The sequence below is a fragment of the Lynx rufus genome, unplaced genomic scaffold (assembly GCF_022079265.1).
Source record: "Lynx rufus isolate CCGP_SWC_20201006 ecotype Redwood Valley unplaced genomic scaffold, mLynRuf1.p SCAF_6, whole genome shotgun sequence".
In the NCBI taxonomy this organism is placed as follows: domain Eukaryota; kingdom Metazoa; phylum Chordata; class Mammalia; order Carnivora; family Felidae; genus Lynx; species Lynx rufus.
Window position 1 is genome coordinate 45,640,531 of NW_025814878.1, and position 18,125 is coordinate 45,658,655.

The 18,125-nt window shown below is 36.7% G+C and overlaps 1 protein-coding gene across 1 annotated transcript in view; it reads left to right on the top strand.

Annotated features, from left to right (window-relative positions):
- REV3L (REV3 like, DNA directed polymerase zeta catalytic subunit) overlaps positions 1–18,125 on the top strand; it is a 175,918-nt gene that overhangs the window by 57,386 nt on the left and 100,407 nt on the right. Inside the window, exons 3-5 of the mRNA XM_047101371.1 lie at positions 6,731–6,805; positions 11,641–11,801; positions 15,068–15,164. Coding sequence (XP_046957327.1) covers positions 6,731–6,805; positions 11,641–11,801; positions 15,068–15,164 — 333 coding nt within the window. The remainder of the gene's footprint in view (positions 1–6,730; positions 6,806–11,640; positions 11,802–15,067; positions 15,165–18,125) is intronic.

Consider the following 18,125-nt stretch of genomic DNA (forward strand, 5'->3'; position numbering starts at 1 on the left):
GGTGGCTGTCCCAGCCTTTCCTGGGTCCTGCTTCATTTTCTCTCACAGGTGTTTCCCAAATAAATTTCTTGCACATATTGGCATCAACTTCTCAGAGGACTTAGATTAACATACTGGGGAACTTATTTAAAATATATTCTTGGGTCAGGGCACCTGGGTGGCTCAGTCGGTTAAACGTCTGACTTTGGCTCAGGTCAAGATCTCACAGTTTGTGGGTTCGAGCCCCGTGTTGGGCTCTGTGCTGACAGCTCAGAGCCTGGAGTCTGTTTTGGATTCTGTTTCTCCCTCTCTCTCTGCCCCTCCCCTGTTCATGCTCTGTCTCTGTCTCAAGAATAAATAAACATTAAAAAAATTAAAAAAAATATATATATATATTCTTGGGTCTCACCCTAGACCTAATGAATCAGGAACTCTGGTTGTGGGGCCCAGCAATTTGTGTTTTAATAGTAAGCCTTTGTAATGATTCTGATGCATACTAAAGTTTTAGAAACACAGCATTAGGCTGTTCTGAGGACTCTGGCTTTTACTCTGAGTTTTTTTGCAGGAATTTGAGTAGTCACAATCTAACTTAGACTTGAGAGGATTACTTAAGCAGTTGTGTGAAGGGTAGATCATTGGGGGATAAGGGTAGAAGTAGGGGAGAACATTAGGAGACTTTCATTAATCTGGGTGAGATGAGAAAATACAGTAGCTTGCACTTGGGGAGTAGTGGGAGTACTGAGCCGTGGTCAGCTTCTGGATCTGTTCTGAGAGTTGAGTCTATGAGCTTTGCTGTCTGATTGGATGGAGATTATGACAGGAGTCAAAGATGACTATAAAATTGTGAGTCTGGAAGGTGCAGGTAGAATAATAGGCTGGCAGGAAAGATTTGGAGCTCATACTAGAATGTTTTCAGTTTGATATGTGTATATTAAATTCATCTTAAATCTGTCTACTTTTTCCACCTTAATCTAGGCTTTCCTCTGGACCACCACAGTATCCTTTTAATTGAATTTCCTTCTATTTTTGTCTTGTTCCAGAGCTGCAAAAGTATTCTTCTTCTTATATAAATTGGATCCTTTTAAAATCATTTAAAATCATGGGGCGCCTGGGTGGCGCAGTCGGTTAAGCGTCCGACTTCAGCCAGGTCACGATCTCGCGGTCCGTGAGTTCGAGCCCCGCGTCAGGCTCTGGGCTGATGGCTCGGAGCCTGGAGCCTGTTTCCAATTCTGTGTCTCTCTCTCTGCCCCTACCCCGTTCATGCTCTGTCTCTCTCTGTCCCAAAAATAAATAAAAAACGTTGAAAAAAAAAATTTAAAATCATTTAAAATCCTTGAGTGGCTTCATATTGTTCACAGAGTAAATTGAAGCTTCTAACCACAGCCTGTGTGATCTGACCCCTGTTCACTACATTCCATCTAGAAACATGGGTCTTCTTTCAGTTCCTCTGATGTGTTGAGCTCTTTCCCACCTTTGTGCATGCAGTTTGCTTTCCTTGAGTTCTCTACCCTTCTCCAATCTTTCATATCCTTCACTTCTCCAGAGAAGTTTTTTCTGACTTTCCTACGTAAAATAGGTTGGGGCACCTGGGTGGCTCATTCATTTGAGTGTCCAACTTTGGCTCAGGTCCTGATCTCACAGTTCATGAGTTTGAGCCCCGCATCAGGCTCACTGCTGTCAGTGCAAAGCCCACTTCCCCTGTCCCCCTTCTGTCCCCCTTTCTCACTGCCCCTACCCTGCTTGCGCTGTCTCTCAAAAACAAATTTAAAAAACATTAAAAAAATAAGTTGTCATTATAATTACTCTGTATCTCTGTCTATTCTTGTTTCCTTTAGCACAATATAGTTGGCAGTTATTTTAATTTTTTGATTACTTAATTTTTATGTATTTCTCCCACCATCATGTAAGCGCCATGAGAAAAAGGACCATGTTTATCTTGTCCATCATTATATCCTTAGCACTTTGCTTTTTGTTTTTTTGTTTTTTAAATTTTTTTTAAGTCTATTTATTTTTGACAGAGACGGAGTGCGAGCATGAGCTGGGGAGGTGCAGAGAGAGAGAGGGAGACACAGAATCCAAAGCAGGCCCCAGGCTCCAAGCCATCAGCACAGAGCCCGATGCGGGGTTCGAACTCATGAACTGTGAGATCATGACCTGGGCCGAAGTCGGACACTCAACCGATTGAGCCACCCAGGCACCCCTATCCTTAGCACTTTGTATGGTGTTGGGCACTTAGTAGATATGGCTCAGTAGCTGTTTGGTTGACTAAATGAGATGGAAGTTCACACCTGTCCTATGATAGTAACAATTAGGTTAAAGATAATTATCAGTTTTATATTCTAACTTTGTTTTATGTTTAATAGTTTCTAAGAACTTTCCTATACATACTCTCATTTCAAAGTTGAATCTCCAGGGGCACCTGGGTGGCTCAGGTGGTTAAGCTTCTGACTTCAAATCAGGTCATGAGCTCATGGTTTGTAAGTTCAGGCTGCCCGTTGGGCTTTGTGCTGACAGCTTGGAGCCTGGAGCCTGCTTCAGATTCTGTGTCTCCTTCTGTCTCTGCCCTTCCCCTGCTTACACTTTGTCTCTCTCTCTCTCTCTCTCTCTCTCTCTCTATCTCTCTCTCAAAAAACAATAAATAAACATTAAAAAAAAATTTCAAAGCTGAATCTTCAAACTGCCTAGTGAATTGAATAGTCACCAGTCTTTTTTTTTTTTTTTTTTTTTTTTTTTATATTTTTTTAAATTTTTTTTTTTTTAACATTTATTTATTTTTGAGACAGAGCATGAATGGGGGAGGGTCAGAGAGAGGGAGACACAGAATCTGAAACAGGCTCCAGGCTCTGAGCTGTCAGCACAGAGCCTGACGCGGGGCTCGAACCCACAGACCGTGAGATCATGACCTGAGCCGAAGTCGGCTGCTTAACCGACTGAGCCACCCAGGCGCCCCTTTTTTTTTCTTTAAATTAAGCAAGCTCTGTGCCCAATATGAGGCTTGTACTCATGACCCTAAGATCAAGAGTCACATACTCTACCAACTTGAACCATCCAGGCACCCAGCCACCAATCTTTCTGTTGTCATATTTTTAAGAGTCTGAATACCTGGGGTGCCTGGATGGCTCAGTAGGTTAAGCGTCTGACTTCAGCTCAGGTCATGAACTTCCGGTTCGTGAGTTCAAGCCCTACGTCAGGCTCTGTGCTGATAGCTCAGAGCCTGGATCCCACTTCAGATTCTGTCTCCCTCTCTCTCTGTTCCTCCCCCACTCGCACTCTGTCTCTCTCTCTTTCTCAAAAATAAATAAAAAATTAAAAATTAAAAAGTCTGAATACCTGAGGCAAAAGATGAGCTGTTCTTTGGCTGCCATTCTTTCCTCTTACTCTAATTTTTTTCTTAACCTAATTCCCCTTTTCCTTACGATACATTCTAGCTTTGTGATTATTTTAGTCTTTCAGTTTTCCCTACTTTTTTAAGGTAGACAAGGTTGCATCTAGCTACCAGTGCATCTTGCCACTACCATGATTCTAGAAAATATCCTATAAAGAGATTCTTAATCCATTTGAGTTAATTGAGTTTTTGCTATCCATTTTCATTTTCCTTCTCACTGCCATATGAAAAAACTAACTCTTAATTATCAGATATAATTTTTTTAAGCCTAAAATATCTATTCTCAAACTCTGTTCCATTCTACTTTTTCCCTCCAAAGAGTTTCCCTGTTGAGGAATTCTTGTGGCAGAATTAACTGAAGCCAACAGCAAGAAGTAAGGGTTGCAGGTTAAATTACACAGAAACAGAAAACTGAATTTGTAGAATTTCCAGGCTATATTTTGGGTCAGCAGATGTGAAAACAGAATCCTAGATGTACAAAGAATTTTAGAGGTTTGATAGTCTTACCATATTCAGTTTTTGAAATTTATGAGATTCTAATTGTAAAACCCTAAAAGATTCTTGCAAAATCAAAACAAGCAAAGATAACATGGACCACACTGCAGATTTAATTCCCCCCTCTGCCCCCATTTATTTGGCTTAAAATAACTCCTGTCTTCAGATAAATAGCTATATTTACCTACATGAAAAATACCATAGTAGGAGGAATAAATAGTTGAATTTTGCCAGTGAGACAGAATGAGATCATTCATGTAACGTGTCTTTGTTTCACCCCTTCCTTCGTGGCAACAAAAATGGAGTAAATAGCAAACTAGACAGGAAGTGGTTAAGTGTTACTAAGGGAAAAAAAATCAAAGAAGAATGAAGGGTAAGGGATAGAGAGTGATGGTTAGAGAAGACTTTTCTGAGGAAGTGAGTCTAAGTAGAGATGTGATTGAAGATTGAAAGCAAACCATGCCAGGGTTCAGGGCAGGCTTTCGAGGTAGAGAGAATGGCAAGTTACTTGAGTGTAGATCAAGTTGGAGGGGCTAAAATGTTTAGAATGGCTAGAGGAAAAGGTGATTGGAGTGAGTAGCAAGGACAAGATAACCTTGTAGGGGCGCGTGGGTGGCTCAGTTACTTAATCGTCCAACTTCGGCTCAGGTCGTGATCTCACCATTCGTGAGTTCCAGCTCCATATCGGGCCCTGTGCTGATAGCTCAGAGTCTGGAGCCTACTTCAGATTCTGTGTCTCTGTCTCTCTCTGCCCCTCCCCTCCTTGAATGCTGTCTCTCAAAAATAAACATGAAAAAAAGAAAAGAACCTTTTAGACCTTGGTAAATAGTTGGATTTTTTTTCTCCAATGTTTGTTTATTTTCAAGAGAGAGAGTGCAAGTAGGTGAGGGGCAGAGAGACAGGGAGACAGATTCCCAAGCAGGCTCTGCTCAGTCAGTGCAGAACCCAATGCAAGGCTCGAAGCCACAAACCATGAGATCATGACCTGAGCTGGAGTCAGACACTTAACTGACTGAGCCACTCAGGCTCCCCTAGTTGGATTTTTTGAAAAATAGAAATTGTTTTACAACAATCATATAGAAGGCTCTGACTTAAAAGCTTGAAAATAGCTAGGGAGGAAAAAGTTTATACCGCAAATAATGACTGCTACCAGATTACTCCTGTATTTGATGTCAGCTACACTGTCAGACGTGACAGAAATGGGGTCCTAATGAGGGTAAATTCTACTTAGTGTCCATTAGATAGAGACAGTATTTTTTATTTTTATTGATTTATATTTTTTAAAAGCTTATTTTTTTATTTTGAGAGAGATAGAGACTGTGAGTCAGGGTCAGAGAGAGAGGGAGACCAAGAATCCCAAGCAGGCTCTGTGCTGCCAGCGAGATCATGACCTGAGCAGAAACCAAGAGTTGGATGCTTAACTAGCTAAGCCACCCAGACACCATGGGAGAGTTTTTTTGTAAATGAAAAGTGAATAGTTTATCTACCTAAAGATTTCACCAACCACTTATTTACAACTAAACTCTAGGGAGATACAAAACTTTTTTGCATGCAAATTCATACCTGTTTATATATTATTTCTAACTACATCATCTTTGAAAGTGACAGTCTGGGGGTACCTGGCTGGCTCAGTTGGTAGAACATGTGACTCTCAATATCAGGGTCATGAGTTCAAACTCCCATGTTGGGCATAGAGCTTAGTTTATGTTTTTTGTTTTGTTTTGTTTTTAAGTTTATTTATTTATTTTGAGAGAGAGAAAGAGGCAGAGAGAAAATCCCAAGCAGGCTCGGTGCTGTCAGCTCAAAGCCCAACATAGGGCTCAATCCCATGAACCATGATCATGACCTGAGCCAAGAGTCGGATGCTTAACCAACTGAGCCACCTAGGTGCCCCAGAGCTTACTTTAATACATAAATAAATAGGGGTGCCTAGCTGGCTCAGTCGGTAGAATATGCGACTCTTGACCTCAGGGTTGTTAGTTGAAGCCCCATGATGGGCATGGAGCCTACTTTAAACAAAAAAAAAAAAAGAAAGAAAATGGTAGTCTATATCAGAGGTACTGGTGTAGTTGCAAATCCTAAAATGATGTACCATGATATTCCAGCTTATTTCATCTTGCTCTGAACACTTGTTTCTCTCTCTGCCGTGTAGATTTTGCTTCTTCCTTTCCCCATTCTAGCTGATGCCCGAGAGAAAAAGCCAGCCTCAACATAATTAGGGTCCTTAAGTAAGGTCATGGTCTTCTTAATCTCTTAAGTTCCTGTCTACACAGTTTTCATGGGCTTCATTTGACTTGCATGAGTGTTTTATACAAACACAAACACACACACACACACGTACATATATATAATAGGCAAATTGTCTCTGCTTAGTGAATTTGTAAAATTAATAATAAGCAGACAAGCAAAGTGACTTGAGTGCTGTTAATTAAAGGACTTTGTTAATGAAGAGCTTTAACGTTTGACAGAAAATCAGAAATGGGTGAAGGTGCTTGAAAGGTCTCGGGTTTTCTCATACATGTTCAGAGTATAGAGAAAAAAAGTCATTTTTTAATAGTCATTATGATTGAAATTAAGGTGTAAACAGTTTTGCACTCCTTTTTGTCCCTAGTTTTTTGAAAGTGGTATTTTTTTTTTTGAAAGTGGTATTTTTAAAAGAAGTAACCAGATTGCAATATTTTATATGTTAATCTGTGGTAAGTTTAATTGAAAGGTTTTGGAGCAGTTTTTGGTTGTTTTTTGAGGTTTTGGGTAATATTAAATATAAATAAGGCTGAATTAGGCTAGCTGAGTCTAATTAGAGAAATAAGTTGCATTACTTCATCTCTGAATGATAAAAATAATTTGAAATATCTTTTTCTTTTATTTCAGGCCTTTTTATGGTTATCATGAGAAGGAAAGACACTTTATGAAGATCTATCTTTACAATCCAGCAATGGTGAAAAGGTACAAAGATAAAATATGAATAGCTATCACTTAAGTATTTTAATAAAAAATAAAAATCTAGAAGAAAGGATTGTGTCATTTGTAGCATTATTAAAGAAAGGGACCATAATATGTGTATTTATGTGCAAAGAGAGATCCATGGCTTGGCCTCTGGGAAGGATGTTTTTAAGAGTGAAGGGACCTTGCTTTTTACAGTCCCTAACTGATGCTTTTCTGTTTTAGATTTAGAGAGCTTGTAGAAGTAGATAAGGAGAGATGATGGCTGCCTTGTAGGATCTTAGTGCTCTACTAGCCAGACCAATGTTCAGTACCAGGAGAAATCTACTCTTCAATTTCAAAGCAAAAAGAAATGTGTGAGAGGCCAGAGTGTAAGGGCTTCTGAGATCTCAGAATCCTGTTGACTCTTTATTAATGCTGGTGAAATTTTATATCCCAGATTTTTTGTTTGTTTTGTCTCTGGTTGCTTTTTGTTTTTGTGTTTTTGTTTTTGTTTTTCTTCTCTCAGTAAGTCTATCTGTCTGTATCTTATTCTGTCAGTCATCCTGGAGTCTAAGTTCCTGATGGCAAGAAGGGCACATACAGAGAAGACTTCATTCGTTCTCTAGGGCTCAAAACAAGGGTTTTCAGTCTGTGTGGTGACAAGCTAGGGTAGAAGTGTTCTTGGATAAATGCTGAGTGTTTTTTCAGAAGATCTTCTCTGTTAGTTAAGTACTAGGTTTCAAAAGGTAACCTTTTGGTAAGACACAAATTCAATACTTCCCAGAGTGAATTTGGGCAAGAAGAGGAGCAACTATCCAGGATATGAGGTTTACCCTGAGTTAGGCCAACTGAGTGCTTCACTGAATCACTGCCCTAATTAATCCCTATGGTTATTCCCTTCTCCAAGTAACCAGCGAAAACTAGTTTTCTCTGTAATGTGCCCCTACCCTTATCCCAAACAGCTTCTGTTAGGTAGGGTACCAAAACCATTTTCCAGGATAGGCACTTAGAGATAATGATGTTTCTTGTACCACTTCCCTTTGGTCACACTTTCTCATATCCATGGAGTCCAGAAGAGTCCCTGTGAATTCTTAACCCTCTTTCTCATACACAGTGGTAGGAGAGTACACCTTAGTCATCCCAAGTCCATGCTAGAGAGGGAACCTTGAATAAAATTTGCATACATCTTTTATAAATAGCCTACAAACTGTTTTTGAGAGAAAATATGTAAATATAATCTGTTTTTCTTCCTTGTGACTATAGCAATCAAATATTTATTAAACTATTTCCAGTAAGTTTGCTTTAAATTACATAGTTTATCTCAGTCCTTATCTGAAATTCCCTGATTTATTGAGAGATACATTCATTTATTTATTCATTTCAAAATAAATATTTGTAAAATACCTACATTATTTAACGCACTATGGAATTTGCTGTAAACAGTGATAAGGTTTGCTTGGTTCCTGCCCTCAGGGATCTTCTAGCATATCAGAACATACAGGCAGTAAACCTGTAACCCAAATATATAACAAAAAATTGTAATATATACTATTAAGAAAAAGGATTCTATGAAATAAAATACCTTCTCCCTTTTTAGTTATTTTTTATAATACCTTTATACATGAATCATTTGCATTATAGTATTAAATTAATACATAATGTAATAGTTAAGATTGTAGATTCTGAAACCAGATTGCCTGTATTCAAAATCTGGCTCTGCCATAACCAGCTGGGAGACTTTAGGCAAGTTATCTAATCTCTCTGTGACTTATCTTCCTCATCTGTAAATAGGATTGATGTTAGTGCATATTGTTTTCTTGAATGAAAGTGCTAATATCTATAAATCACTCAGAACAGTGCCAGGCACATTATAAGTGCTGTGTAAATGTTGGCTGTAGTATATATGTAAAACGTTAAACTACAACATACTCTTACCCTCATTCATAATCCTTTTCCCTAGAGGCAATAATTTTTAAGAGTTTGGTGTAAGTCCTTATATTTTTCGTAAATATATATGTACATATATACACATATCCTCTTTTTAAATTTGCCATATAAAATTGGTATCATGCTAGAATGTAAGTCCACATTTTTTTTCTGCTATGTTTGCTGCTTAGTCCTCAGTGTTTAGAATAGTATCTGGCACATAATGGTCAATAACTGTTTGTGGAATGAATGAATGAATACTATGACGTATCATTTGGAGACTGGCCTCTTGATTTCTCTACTTGGCCATCTCCTATGAGCTTTACTTCCATTCTTCTTGAACTACCTACTCTCACCACACTCTAGAACTTGTCCTACCTCTGAGATTTTAAATGCAAACGTGTTGGCTTCTGACTGTAATCTTCTTTTTTTTTAAATAAATTTTTGAGATATAACTTATCTACGACAAAATTCACACATTTTAAGTATACACAATTCAGTGATTTTTAGTAAATTTACAGAGTTGTTTACTTAGGTACTATGATTCAGTTTTAAAACCTTTTCATGGCTCCAATAAGATCCTCTGTCTTTTTTTTTTTTTTTTAATCTTTTCAACTCTGTCCCTGAGTTACTCCTACTCTACCTGTTTTTAGGTTTTAAATTCTCTAGCTTCAGTACTACTGTCCCATTTTGTAGCCTTCTGCTGCAATTAATTTTTTTCCTTTCCATCTTAGATTCTATTCTTTATCTTCCCAGCTCCTTTCTGCCAGGTGAAACCATCAATTCTGGGTTAATCCATTTATTTACTCTCTTTCTCTGCTAAACTGGCTTCTGAGTACTGTAGGATACAAAACAAAACAAAAACAAAAAAACAAAAACAAAAAAATCACAACAGAATGGTGCCACTGTGAATTCAAGGTCTTCAATTTCACCTGGGCCCTTCCCTGCCATGCCTTTTTTCTGCTTTTCTCTAATTATCTTACCATTCTCTACCCTCTTTACTCAAATGTTAACCAAGCCTGTCCCAAGGCTTTGCCTCCTACTTCATAGAGAAAATAGATAGAACTCATCAGTCTAGCAAAGTGGTTGTCAAAGTGTGCACTGGGGAGTCCTGAGACCCTTTCAGAGGATATGCGTGGTCAAAATCATTGACCTCCATGTTGTTAAACTTAGTTAACACCTTTTTGTCCTTACCTTTTGAACTTCTGTCATTGTTTATAGTGCCTTAAAATAAGCCCAAGTGTTAAGTTTCTTTGATATAAACCTCCTCTGATTTTCCTCATACCATCTGATTATTCGTATTTATGTCATTTTGTTAGTTCCTCTTTGAATATCTGCAGCTGTTCTTGGGGTTATGTCTTAGGCTTTCATCTTTTCTCTCTGTACTTCCTCCTCACTGTACAATCTTATCTACTCTCTTGGTTTGTTTTGCCTTTTTTCTTTGTTGATCTTCATGCATTTGACTTCCAGGTATATATCAATAGCCTAAATTTTCTCCAGAGCTCTGGATTAATGGTATCATAGGTTTGTAGTGAGGATTACTTGAGAGTAAGCATTTAAAACACCTAACACAGGGGCGCCTGGGTGGCTCAGTCGGTTAAGCGTCTGACTTCAGCTCAGGTCACGATCTCGCGGTCCGTGAGTTCGAGCCCCGCGTCAGGCTCTGGGCTGATGGCTCAGAGCCTGGAGCCTGCTTCTGATTCTGTGTCTCCCTCTCTCTCTGCCCCTCCCCCGTTCATGCTCGGTCTCTCTCTGTCTCAAAAATAAATAAACGTTAAAAAAAAAATTAAAAAAATAAATAAAACACCTAACACAATGTCCAGTACATAATGCTTAAATAAATATATAATGCTATGTAAGTAAAATTATTCTTATCTTCATCTTCATTGTCATTTGTCATTATTTTCTTGGAAATATACCTTAATACCTTACTATACCTAAACCCCAGTATGTCTAAAACTGAGTTTATCCTTATTCCTCCTCCAAAAAATTCTGCAAAGAAACATGTTTCCTTCCAGTCCTTTCTCTTCCAATAAATGTGGCACCACCAAGAAATCAAGGAATCATCTTCAACTCCTCTATTCTGCCACACCCTCCACATCTAGTCAGTCATCAAGGCTTGACCATTTTATTCTTTGTATGTATCCTGAATCAACACATTGCCCTGATCTTTGTTAAAGCCACAATCATTTTAGTTTTCCACAGTAGCCTTCTCACTTGTATCTTCAGTACTGTGCGTTCTCTAGGTAACTTGGTCATTTCTCTTTTTCACTCTTCGGAGGCAAATTCTGCTATTTCTTGAGATGTCTTAGTAGGCTGTGCATGATCTGACTTTTCATTACCTTTCTAGCCCATCCCCTCCATAGACACACTCACCACAGCTTTTGTCACTAAGCCACACTCAGTGGTTTCAGTTCTCAAATAAGCCACATTTTCTTATGATCCTTTACATGTGTAATTTAATTTGTGTGAAATACTCTTCCCTTTCTTCACAGAAGTATCTTTAATTCATTAGTCTCTTGCTCAGAGACTTCAGGAAGCCTTTTCAGAAATAACCTCTATACCTTTATCTTATTAATGTCCCTTCTGAATGTTTCATGTACTTCAATTCTTTTCTCAGTTTTTAAAAGGAAAAGCTCATATTTTAAAAACTTCTGACATTTTGGTTTTTTAATATAGTTAGTATTAAGTTGGTTTTAGAAGTCAAAATATTCTTCATCCAAGATTTTTGTCATATTCTTTCAGAGTGTGCAGCTGACTTTAAAACTTGACAAACTTGTAATTTCTAACAAAATATAAATTTCCAGTAAAATTTAAATAAAAAATTTGTGTGCTAATGTATTTCATTCTCTATAGTAGTGTAATTATTGTTGCACTTAACATTTTAGGAACCATAATTTTAGAATATGACTTTTTTTTTCCTAACTTAGGATATGTGAACTTTTGCAAAGTGGAGCCATAATGAATAAATTTTACCAGCCTCATGAAGCGCATATTCCCTACCTCCTACAGCTGTTCATTGACTACAATCTCTATGGAATGAATTTAATAAATCTGGCTGCTGTCAAGTTCCGAAAAGCAAGAAGGAAAAGTAAGGTTAATTTCTCAAGTTCAAATTAAAGTTTGAGACAAGTGTTAATGTAATTAATGATTTATAAAATAACATATACTTAGAAAATAGCTACTGGGTGGATAAAGAATAAAAAAGGAATATGCAGAATGGTATTAGGTTTTATCAGGAAAAGGAATCTCAAAAGAAAATTTTTTGGTAATTGATTGAAGTAGAATTCACATACCATACATCTCACTCATTGAAAATGGACAGTTCATTGGCTTAGTATGTTCACACAGTTGTACAACCATCACCACAATCAAATTTAGAACATTTCCAGCACCTCTAAAAGAAACCCTGTAGTCTTTACTACTGTGTTTTACTGGGAAAAAACATTTTTAGATTACATATCTGATAAATTACATGTATCTAGAACATACAAAGAACTCTTTCTTAATAGTAAGAAAGCAAAAACCCAATTAAAAATGGCCAAGGGGCGCTTGGGTGGCTCAGTCAGTTGAGCATCCAACTCTTGATTTCAGCTCAGGTCATGATCCCAGTGTCGTGGAATTGAGCTCCATGTCAGGCTCCATGCTCAACTTGGAGCCTGCTTAAGATAGTCTCTCTTGCTCTCTCTCGTTACCCCCCCCTCCACTGTCCCTCCCCAACTGCCCCCTCTCCTCCTCTCTCTAAAATTAATTTAATTTAATTTAATTTAAAAATGGCCAAAAGACCGGGACAGATACTTTAGCAAAAAAGATGTAAGGATGGCAAACACATGAAAAGATGATTGTTAACATTATGTATCATTAGGGAAATGCAAATTGACACCACAAAGAGCTTCCACTACATACCTATTAGAATGGCTAAAATCTAAAAACTAGCAATACATGCTGGTAAGGATGTGGAAGGAGAGCAACTCTCATTCTTTGCCTGGTGGGAATGCAAAATAGTGCAACCACTTTGGAATACAGTTTGGCAGTTTCTTATAGTGTTAAACATAGACTTATTAAACATAACATTATAAACATAACATAAACATTCCTTCTCATTTATCCAAGTGATTTAAAAGTTGTATCCGCCCAAGAACCTGTATGCAAATGTTTATAGCAGCTTTATTCATAATTGCTAAAGGTCTAAAGTAACCAAGACGTCCACTTTGTTGTGGACAGTGGATAAACTGTGGGCAGTGGATAAACTGTGATGTAACCATACAGTGGAATACTATTTATCAATAAAAAGCATCAGGCTATTGATTCACACAACATTGGTGAGTCTTTAATGCATTTTACTAAGTGAAAGAAGCCTGACACAAAGGGCTACTAATTGTATGATTCCATTCATACAACATTCTGGAAAAGACAAAATGATAGAAATGAAAAGCATATTAATTAATTCTCAATTAATAACAGGTTTGTTATCAGTATCAAATATAGATGAGAGTTCAAGTAGGATTGAGGATTGGAAAAGATTATAGACCGTGAACAGTAGGCATTTATAGGAAAAGGAAGTAATTTTCATAAAAGTTTGTTTCCAGTAGGTAAAAAGTGTGAGAAAAATTTGAATTCTCAAATATATGTAAGACATTTATTTCAGTTACTGAAGTTAGATGAGTATTAGAATGTTAATTGGAAGGAATTTTTTTCAAAATATGGAAAATTTTTACAACGCAGAAATACATGAAATTTAGTTGGGGGAAATTAAAAGGAAAATTGCTGTGAGTATGATGAAATAAAATTTATATCTTAATTCATTATACTAAATAGCCCTCAGGTTTTTGTTTGCTTTATTTTGCTTGTTTTGTATAAAAGATTATAGTGAAATCACGGGAAGAATAAGTGAATCACTTTTTGTATTTCATGTTTCTCAGACACCATTAAAATGACAATAAACTTCTTATTAAAACTTAATTCCTACATATTACATGTATATATGCATAACTCAACATTTTTATCTTATAAGACAAGTTATCCTAGTACATAATGTAGTCTTACTTTTGAAAATGGAGTAAATTCAAAAGTGAAAAAGATGTAGAAATTTTAATAGTATATATGCATATACAATTTTTCTCTCAGTACTTCAGTTATATGATCATGTGTCAGATGAACTGGAAATGGTGCTAATTACTACATTGTTAAGGTGAAGTATATAAAGTAAATAGATTAAATATTTTGAGCACATAGAGGCATTTTGTATTTTTTACCATCCATAGTTGAAAAATTATAATAATATATATATTTAAATTAGGGAGTTTCCCTGTTCTTTAGGGAAATATGCTAAAACAACGCATAAGAAGTGTAGGTAAGATGTGAATTTTTTATGATGTTATCAGTAACTCTGAATCAGTAAACTTGTATAGACTCTTTATTCACATAAATTTATTAGAAAATAATATTTATGGTAATGTACAACCCTATAAAGTAATTTCATATTAATGCCCTAGCCACCTAATAGCAAAGCCTTTAAAAACTTCTGAAGATATGTAGAATCAGTTTCATGTTTCGGCATATGTTTTGCTGAAATAGCAAAGATGGTAATACCTAATCTCAGTCTTAATTACACCATTTTGTGATCAAGCTAAACAAATAAGAAAAAGTATTAAATTTAGCTGGATTAGAAAATTGCAAATTTAGTGTCTTTCTCAATGTTAGGATTCTTTCTGTGCTACTCATTTATGCTTTCTCTTAGAATTTAAATTCCCCCAAGAGATTGCAAAACAGTTGCTAAAATTTAGAGAATACTTTCAAAGCATGACCCCAGGACTCAGTTCCTGAAACTTAGACAACTAAGCAAACATGCATTTTCCCCTTCTACTGGTGGTCAAATTGTATTTGCATTTCCACTCACTGTTAACTGCCATCACTTCTGGAATGCGTTGCATATTTTCTCTTTGTTCAGGGATTAGTATTAAAGTATGTTTTGAATTTTATCTGGAATCTGAATTCCATTAGAATTTTAGTTTAGACTCATACAGAATACCCTAGGAATTTAAAGTCTATAAACAATCTTAACTCTTCATGATTTTCAAAATGAGATTTTAATCCTACCACAATAGCACATTTAAATGTATCATACTAGTATGTAAGCATTGTAGCTGTTTCTCTTTCATATCTATATTAGAAATACTTTCTTCCCCTTTTTCTTTAGAGCCACTATTCTCAACTGTGCATATGTGTTCCTGTGTGTGTATGAATTTTAAGGACACAATTGTAGGAACTAGTCATGTTTATATATTATTTTACTTAAAGGGTATTTATATGCAAGTTAAAAGTAGAACTTATCTTCTTTCACCTTTCTGTTCCTAGGTGATTCGATGCGTACAACTGGATCTTGCAAGGATCAGCTACCAGGAAATTCTCTTACTGGTACTTTATTTCGGTGGGAAGAAGATGAAATACCAAGGTTAGTTAATGTTGTAAAGGGAAAAAAACCTATTTGTGTATATCCTACTGTATTCAAAACTCAGTGGTTATTATAATTTAATTTTAATCTTCATTTTTTTAACCTATAAGCTTATCAGAGAAGCACATCTCAACATTAGTATGTTACATGGAATCACAGATTTTATTTTTATTTTATGTTTTTTTCTTTATTTTTTTAAACTTACATCCAAATTGTTAGCATATAGTAAAACAGTGGTTTCAGTAGATTTCTTAGTGCCCCTTACCCATTTAGCCCATCTCCCCCTCCCACAACCCTTCCTATAACCCTCAGTTTGTTCTCCATATTTATGAGTCTCTTTTGTTTTGCCCCCCTCCTTGTTTTTATATTATTTTTGTTTCCCTTCCCTCTTATGTTCATCTGTTTTGTCTCAAAGTCCTCATATGAGTGAAGTTGTATGATTTTTGTCTTTCTCTAATTTCACTTAGTATAATACCTTCTAGTTCCATCCATGTAGTTGCAAATGGTAAGATGTCATTCTTTTTGATTGCTGAGTAATACTCCATTGTGTGTGTGTGTGTGTGTGTGTGTGTGTGTGTGTGTGTGTATACCACATCTTTATCCATTCATCCATTGATGGACATTTGGGTTCTTTGCACACTTTGGCTATTGTTGATACTGCTGCTATAAACATGGGGGTGCATGTGTCCCTTCAAAACAGCACACCTGTATCCCGTGGATAAATGCCTAGAAGTGCAATTGCTGGGTCGTAGGGTAGTTCTACGTTTAGTTTTTTTTCCTTTTTTTTTTTTTTTTTTTTCAACGTTTATTTATTTTTGGGACAGAGAGAGACAGAGCATGAACGGGGGAGGGGCAGAGAGAGAGGGAGACACAGAATCGGAAACAGGCTCCAGGCTCTGAGCCATCAGCCCAGAGCCCGATGCGGGGCTCGAACTCCCGGACCGCGAGATCGTGACCTGGCTGAAGTCGGACGCTTAACCGACTGCGCCACCCAGGCGCCCCTATGTTTAGTTTTTTGAGGAACCTCCATTCTGTTTTCCAGAGTGGCTGCACCAGCTTGCATTCCCATACTTTTATTTTTTTTATATTAAATATAATTTATTGTCAAATTGGTTTCCATACAACACCCAGTGCTCATCCTAACAGGTGCCCTCCTCAATGCCCATCACCAGCTTTCCCCTCTCCCCCACCCCCCATCAACCCTCAGTTCCTCCCTCAGTATTTAAAAGACTCTTATCATTTGCCTCCCTCCCTCTCTATAACTTTTGTTTTCCCCTTTCCCTTCCCCCATGGTCTTCTGTTAAATTTCTCAGTGGAATCAGATTTTAAACACTGACCTTGAAAATAGGATGAAAATGGACCTAGTTATTACCTAATTAATAAAAGTAATTGGGTATTAATTTTTATACTTCTTTCCAACATATGTCTTCATTATGCATTCTGAATTGATATGCTATAACTTGTCAAAAATCACATAAAATAACAATTTAAAATCTAAGAAGCAAATATTTTTGAAAAAATAACCCCCAAATTTCTAAATGTTTTTATGGAAAAAAGTGGGTTGACATACTGTATATGAATAAGCAATTTGCCATCTTTTTTAATGTTTATTCATTTATTTTGAGAGAGAGTCTACACGGGGAGTGGCAGAGAGAGAATCCCATGCAGGTTCCATGCTGTCAGCCTGATGCGGGGCACTGTGCTGTCAGCGCAGAGTCTGATACGGAAGTTAAGAATCTCATTAAGGGCACCCGAATGGCTCAGTCGGTTAAAACGTCCAACTTCAGCTTAGATCGTGATCTTGTGGCTCCTGAGTTCAAGCCCCACATTGGGCTCTGTGCTGACAGCTTAGAGCCTGGAGCCTGCTTCGGATTCTGTGTCTCCCTCTCTCTCTGCCCCTCCCCTGCGCATGCATGCGCTCTCTCTCTGTCTCAAAAAATAAACATTAAAAAAACAGAAGACGTCTAAGAAAGAATCTCATTAAATAATGATAGAAACACATTGTTTAATGACAAATATTGTGCCAGAATAAAACTTCAAGGACTTCAAAGTGAAATGACACCCTACCTCTTGATTGACCTAGACAAGTATCAGGACTTTTTGACAAACATGCACACACACTTACACATACGCATACATGTGTACTTCTTGGTTCCTTCTCAGATACGGCAGAAGTATTTTTTAATCAGATTGAAATGGCATAATTTCTTTTCACAGAATATTATTACCACATCAAATTCAAGTTCTAATCATTCCAGACCAAATTGATCAACAAGCAACTTGCTTTCTTCATTTTTTTATGCCTGTGATACAGTTCCTCTATCTCTCTGAAATTGGAGCACATCAACTTGACTCAAAATTTTACCTATTCACTAGAGCCCTTGATTTTCAGAGTTCTATATTTTTAATAACTTGTTTTTGCATGATCAAATAAGACCAGAGTTTATTAGCATTTGAAATCTTTTTGTAAGCAAACTATCTTTCTAGCTAGGTCATAGTAAAGCTTTATTGGTTAGAAGTAAGTTTGGGGAGACCTTATATATTATAATGAAAAGCTTACATTTTAAAATGTTTTTAAAAGAAACCTATTTTATTACTCTTAACGAATGACACCTTATTAGCAAAGATATGTGTAGGCACACTAGGGAAATTAGACAAGGTATTCAGAATTAGAATCTGTAATAAATACAGTATAGCTATATATTTTTGTCTCAGATTATCCCATATTTTTGTATTTTGGAGATGCTTACATTGTAATAAACATGAAAATCCATTATTTCATCAAGTACAAGTAACATAATGTCAAAAAATTTTACTATAAATCAGTACTCTTTAGATTTTTATCAGTCTCATTTCTATCCCCAGTGCTGCTAGCACCATCTTGCTGGGTGCCTTTTTTTTTTTTTTTTTAATAAATATTTTATATTCCTTCACAAACATTATTACAAGGACTATGACAAA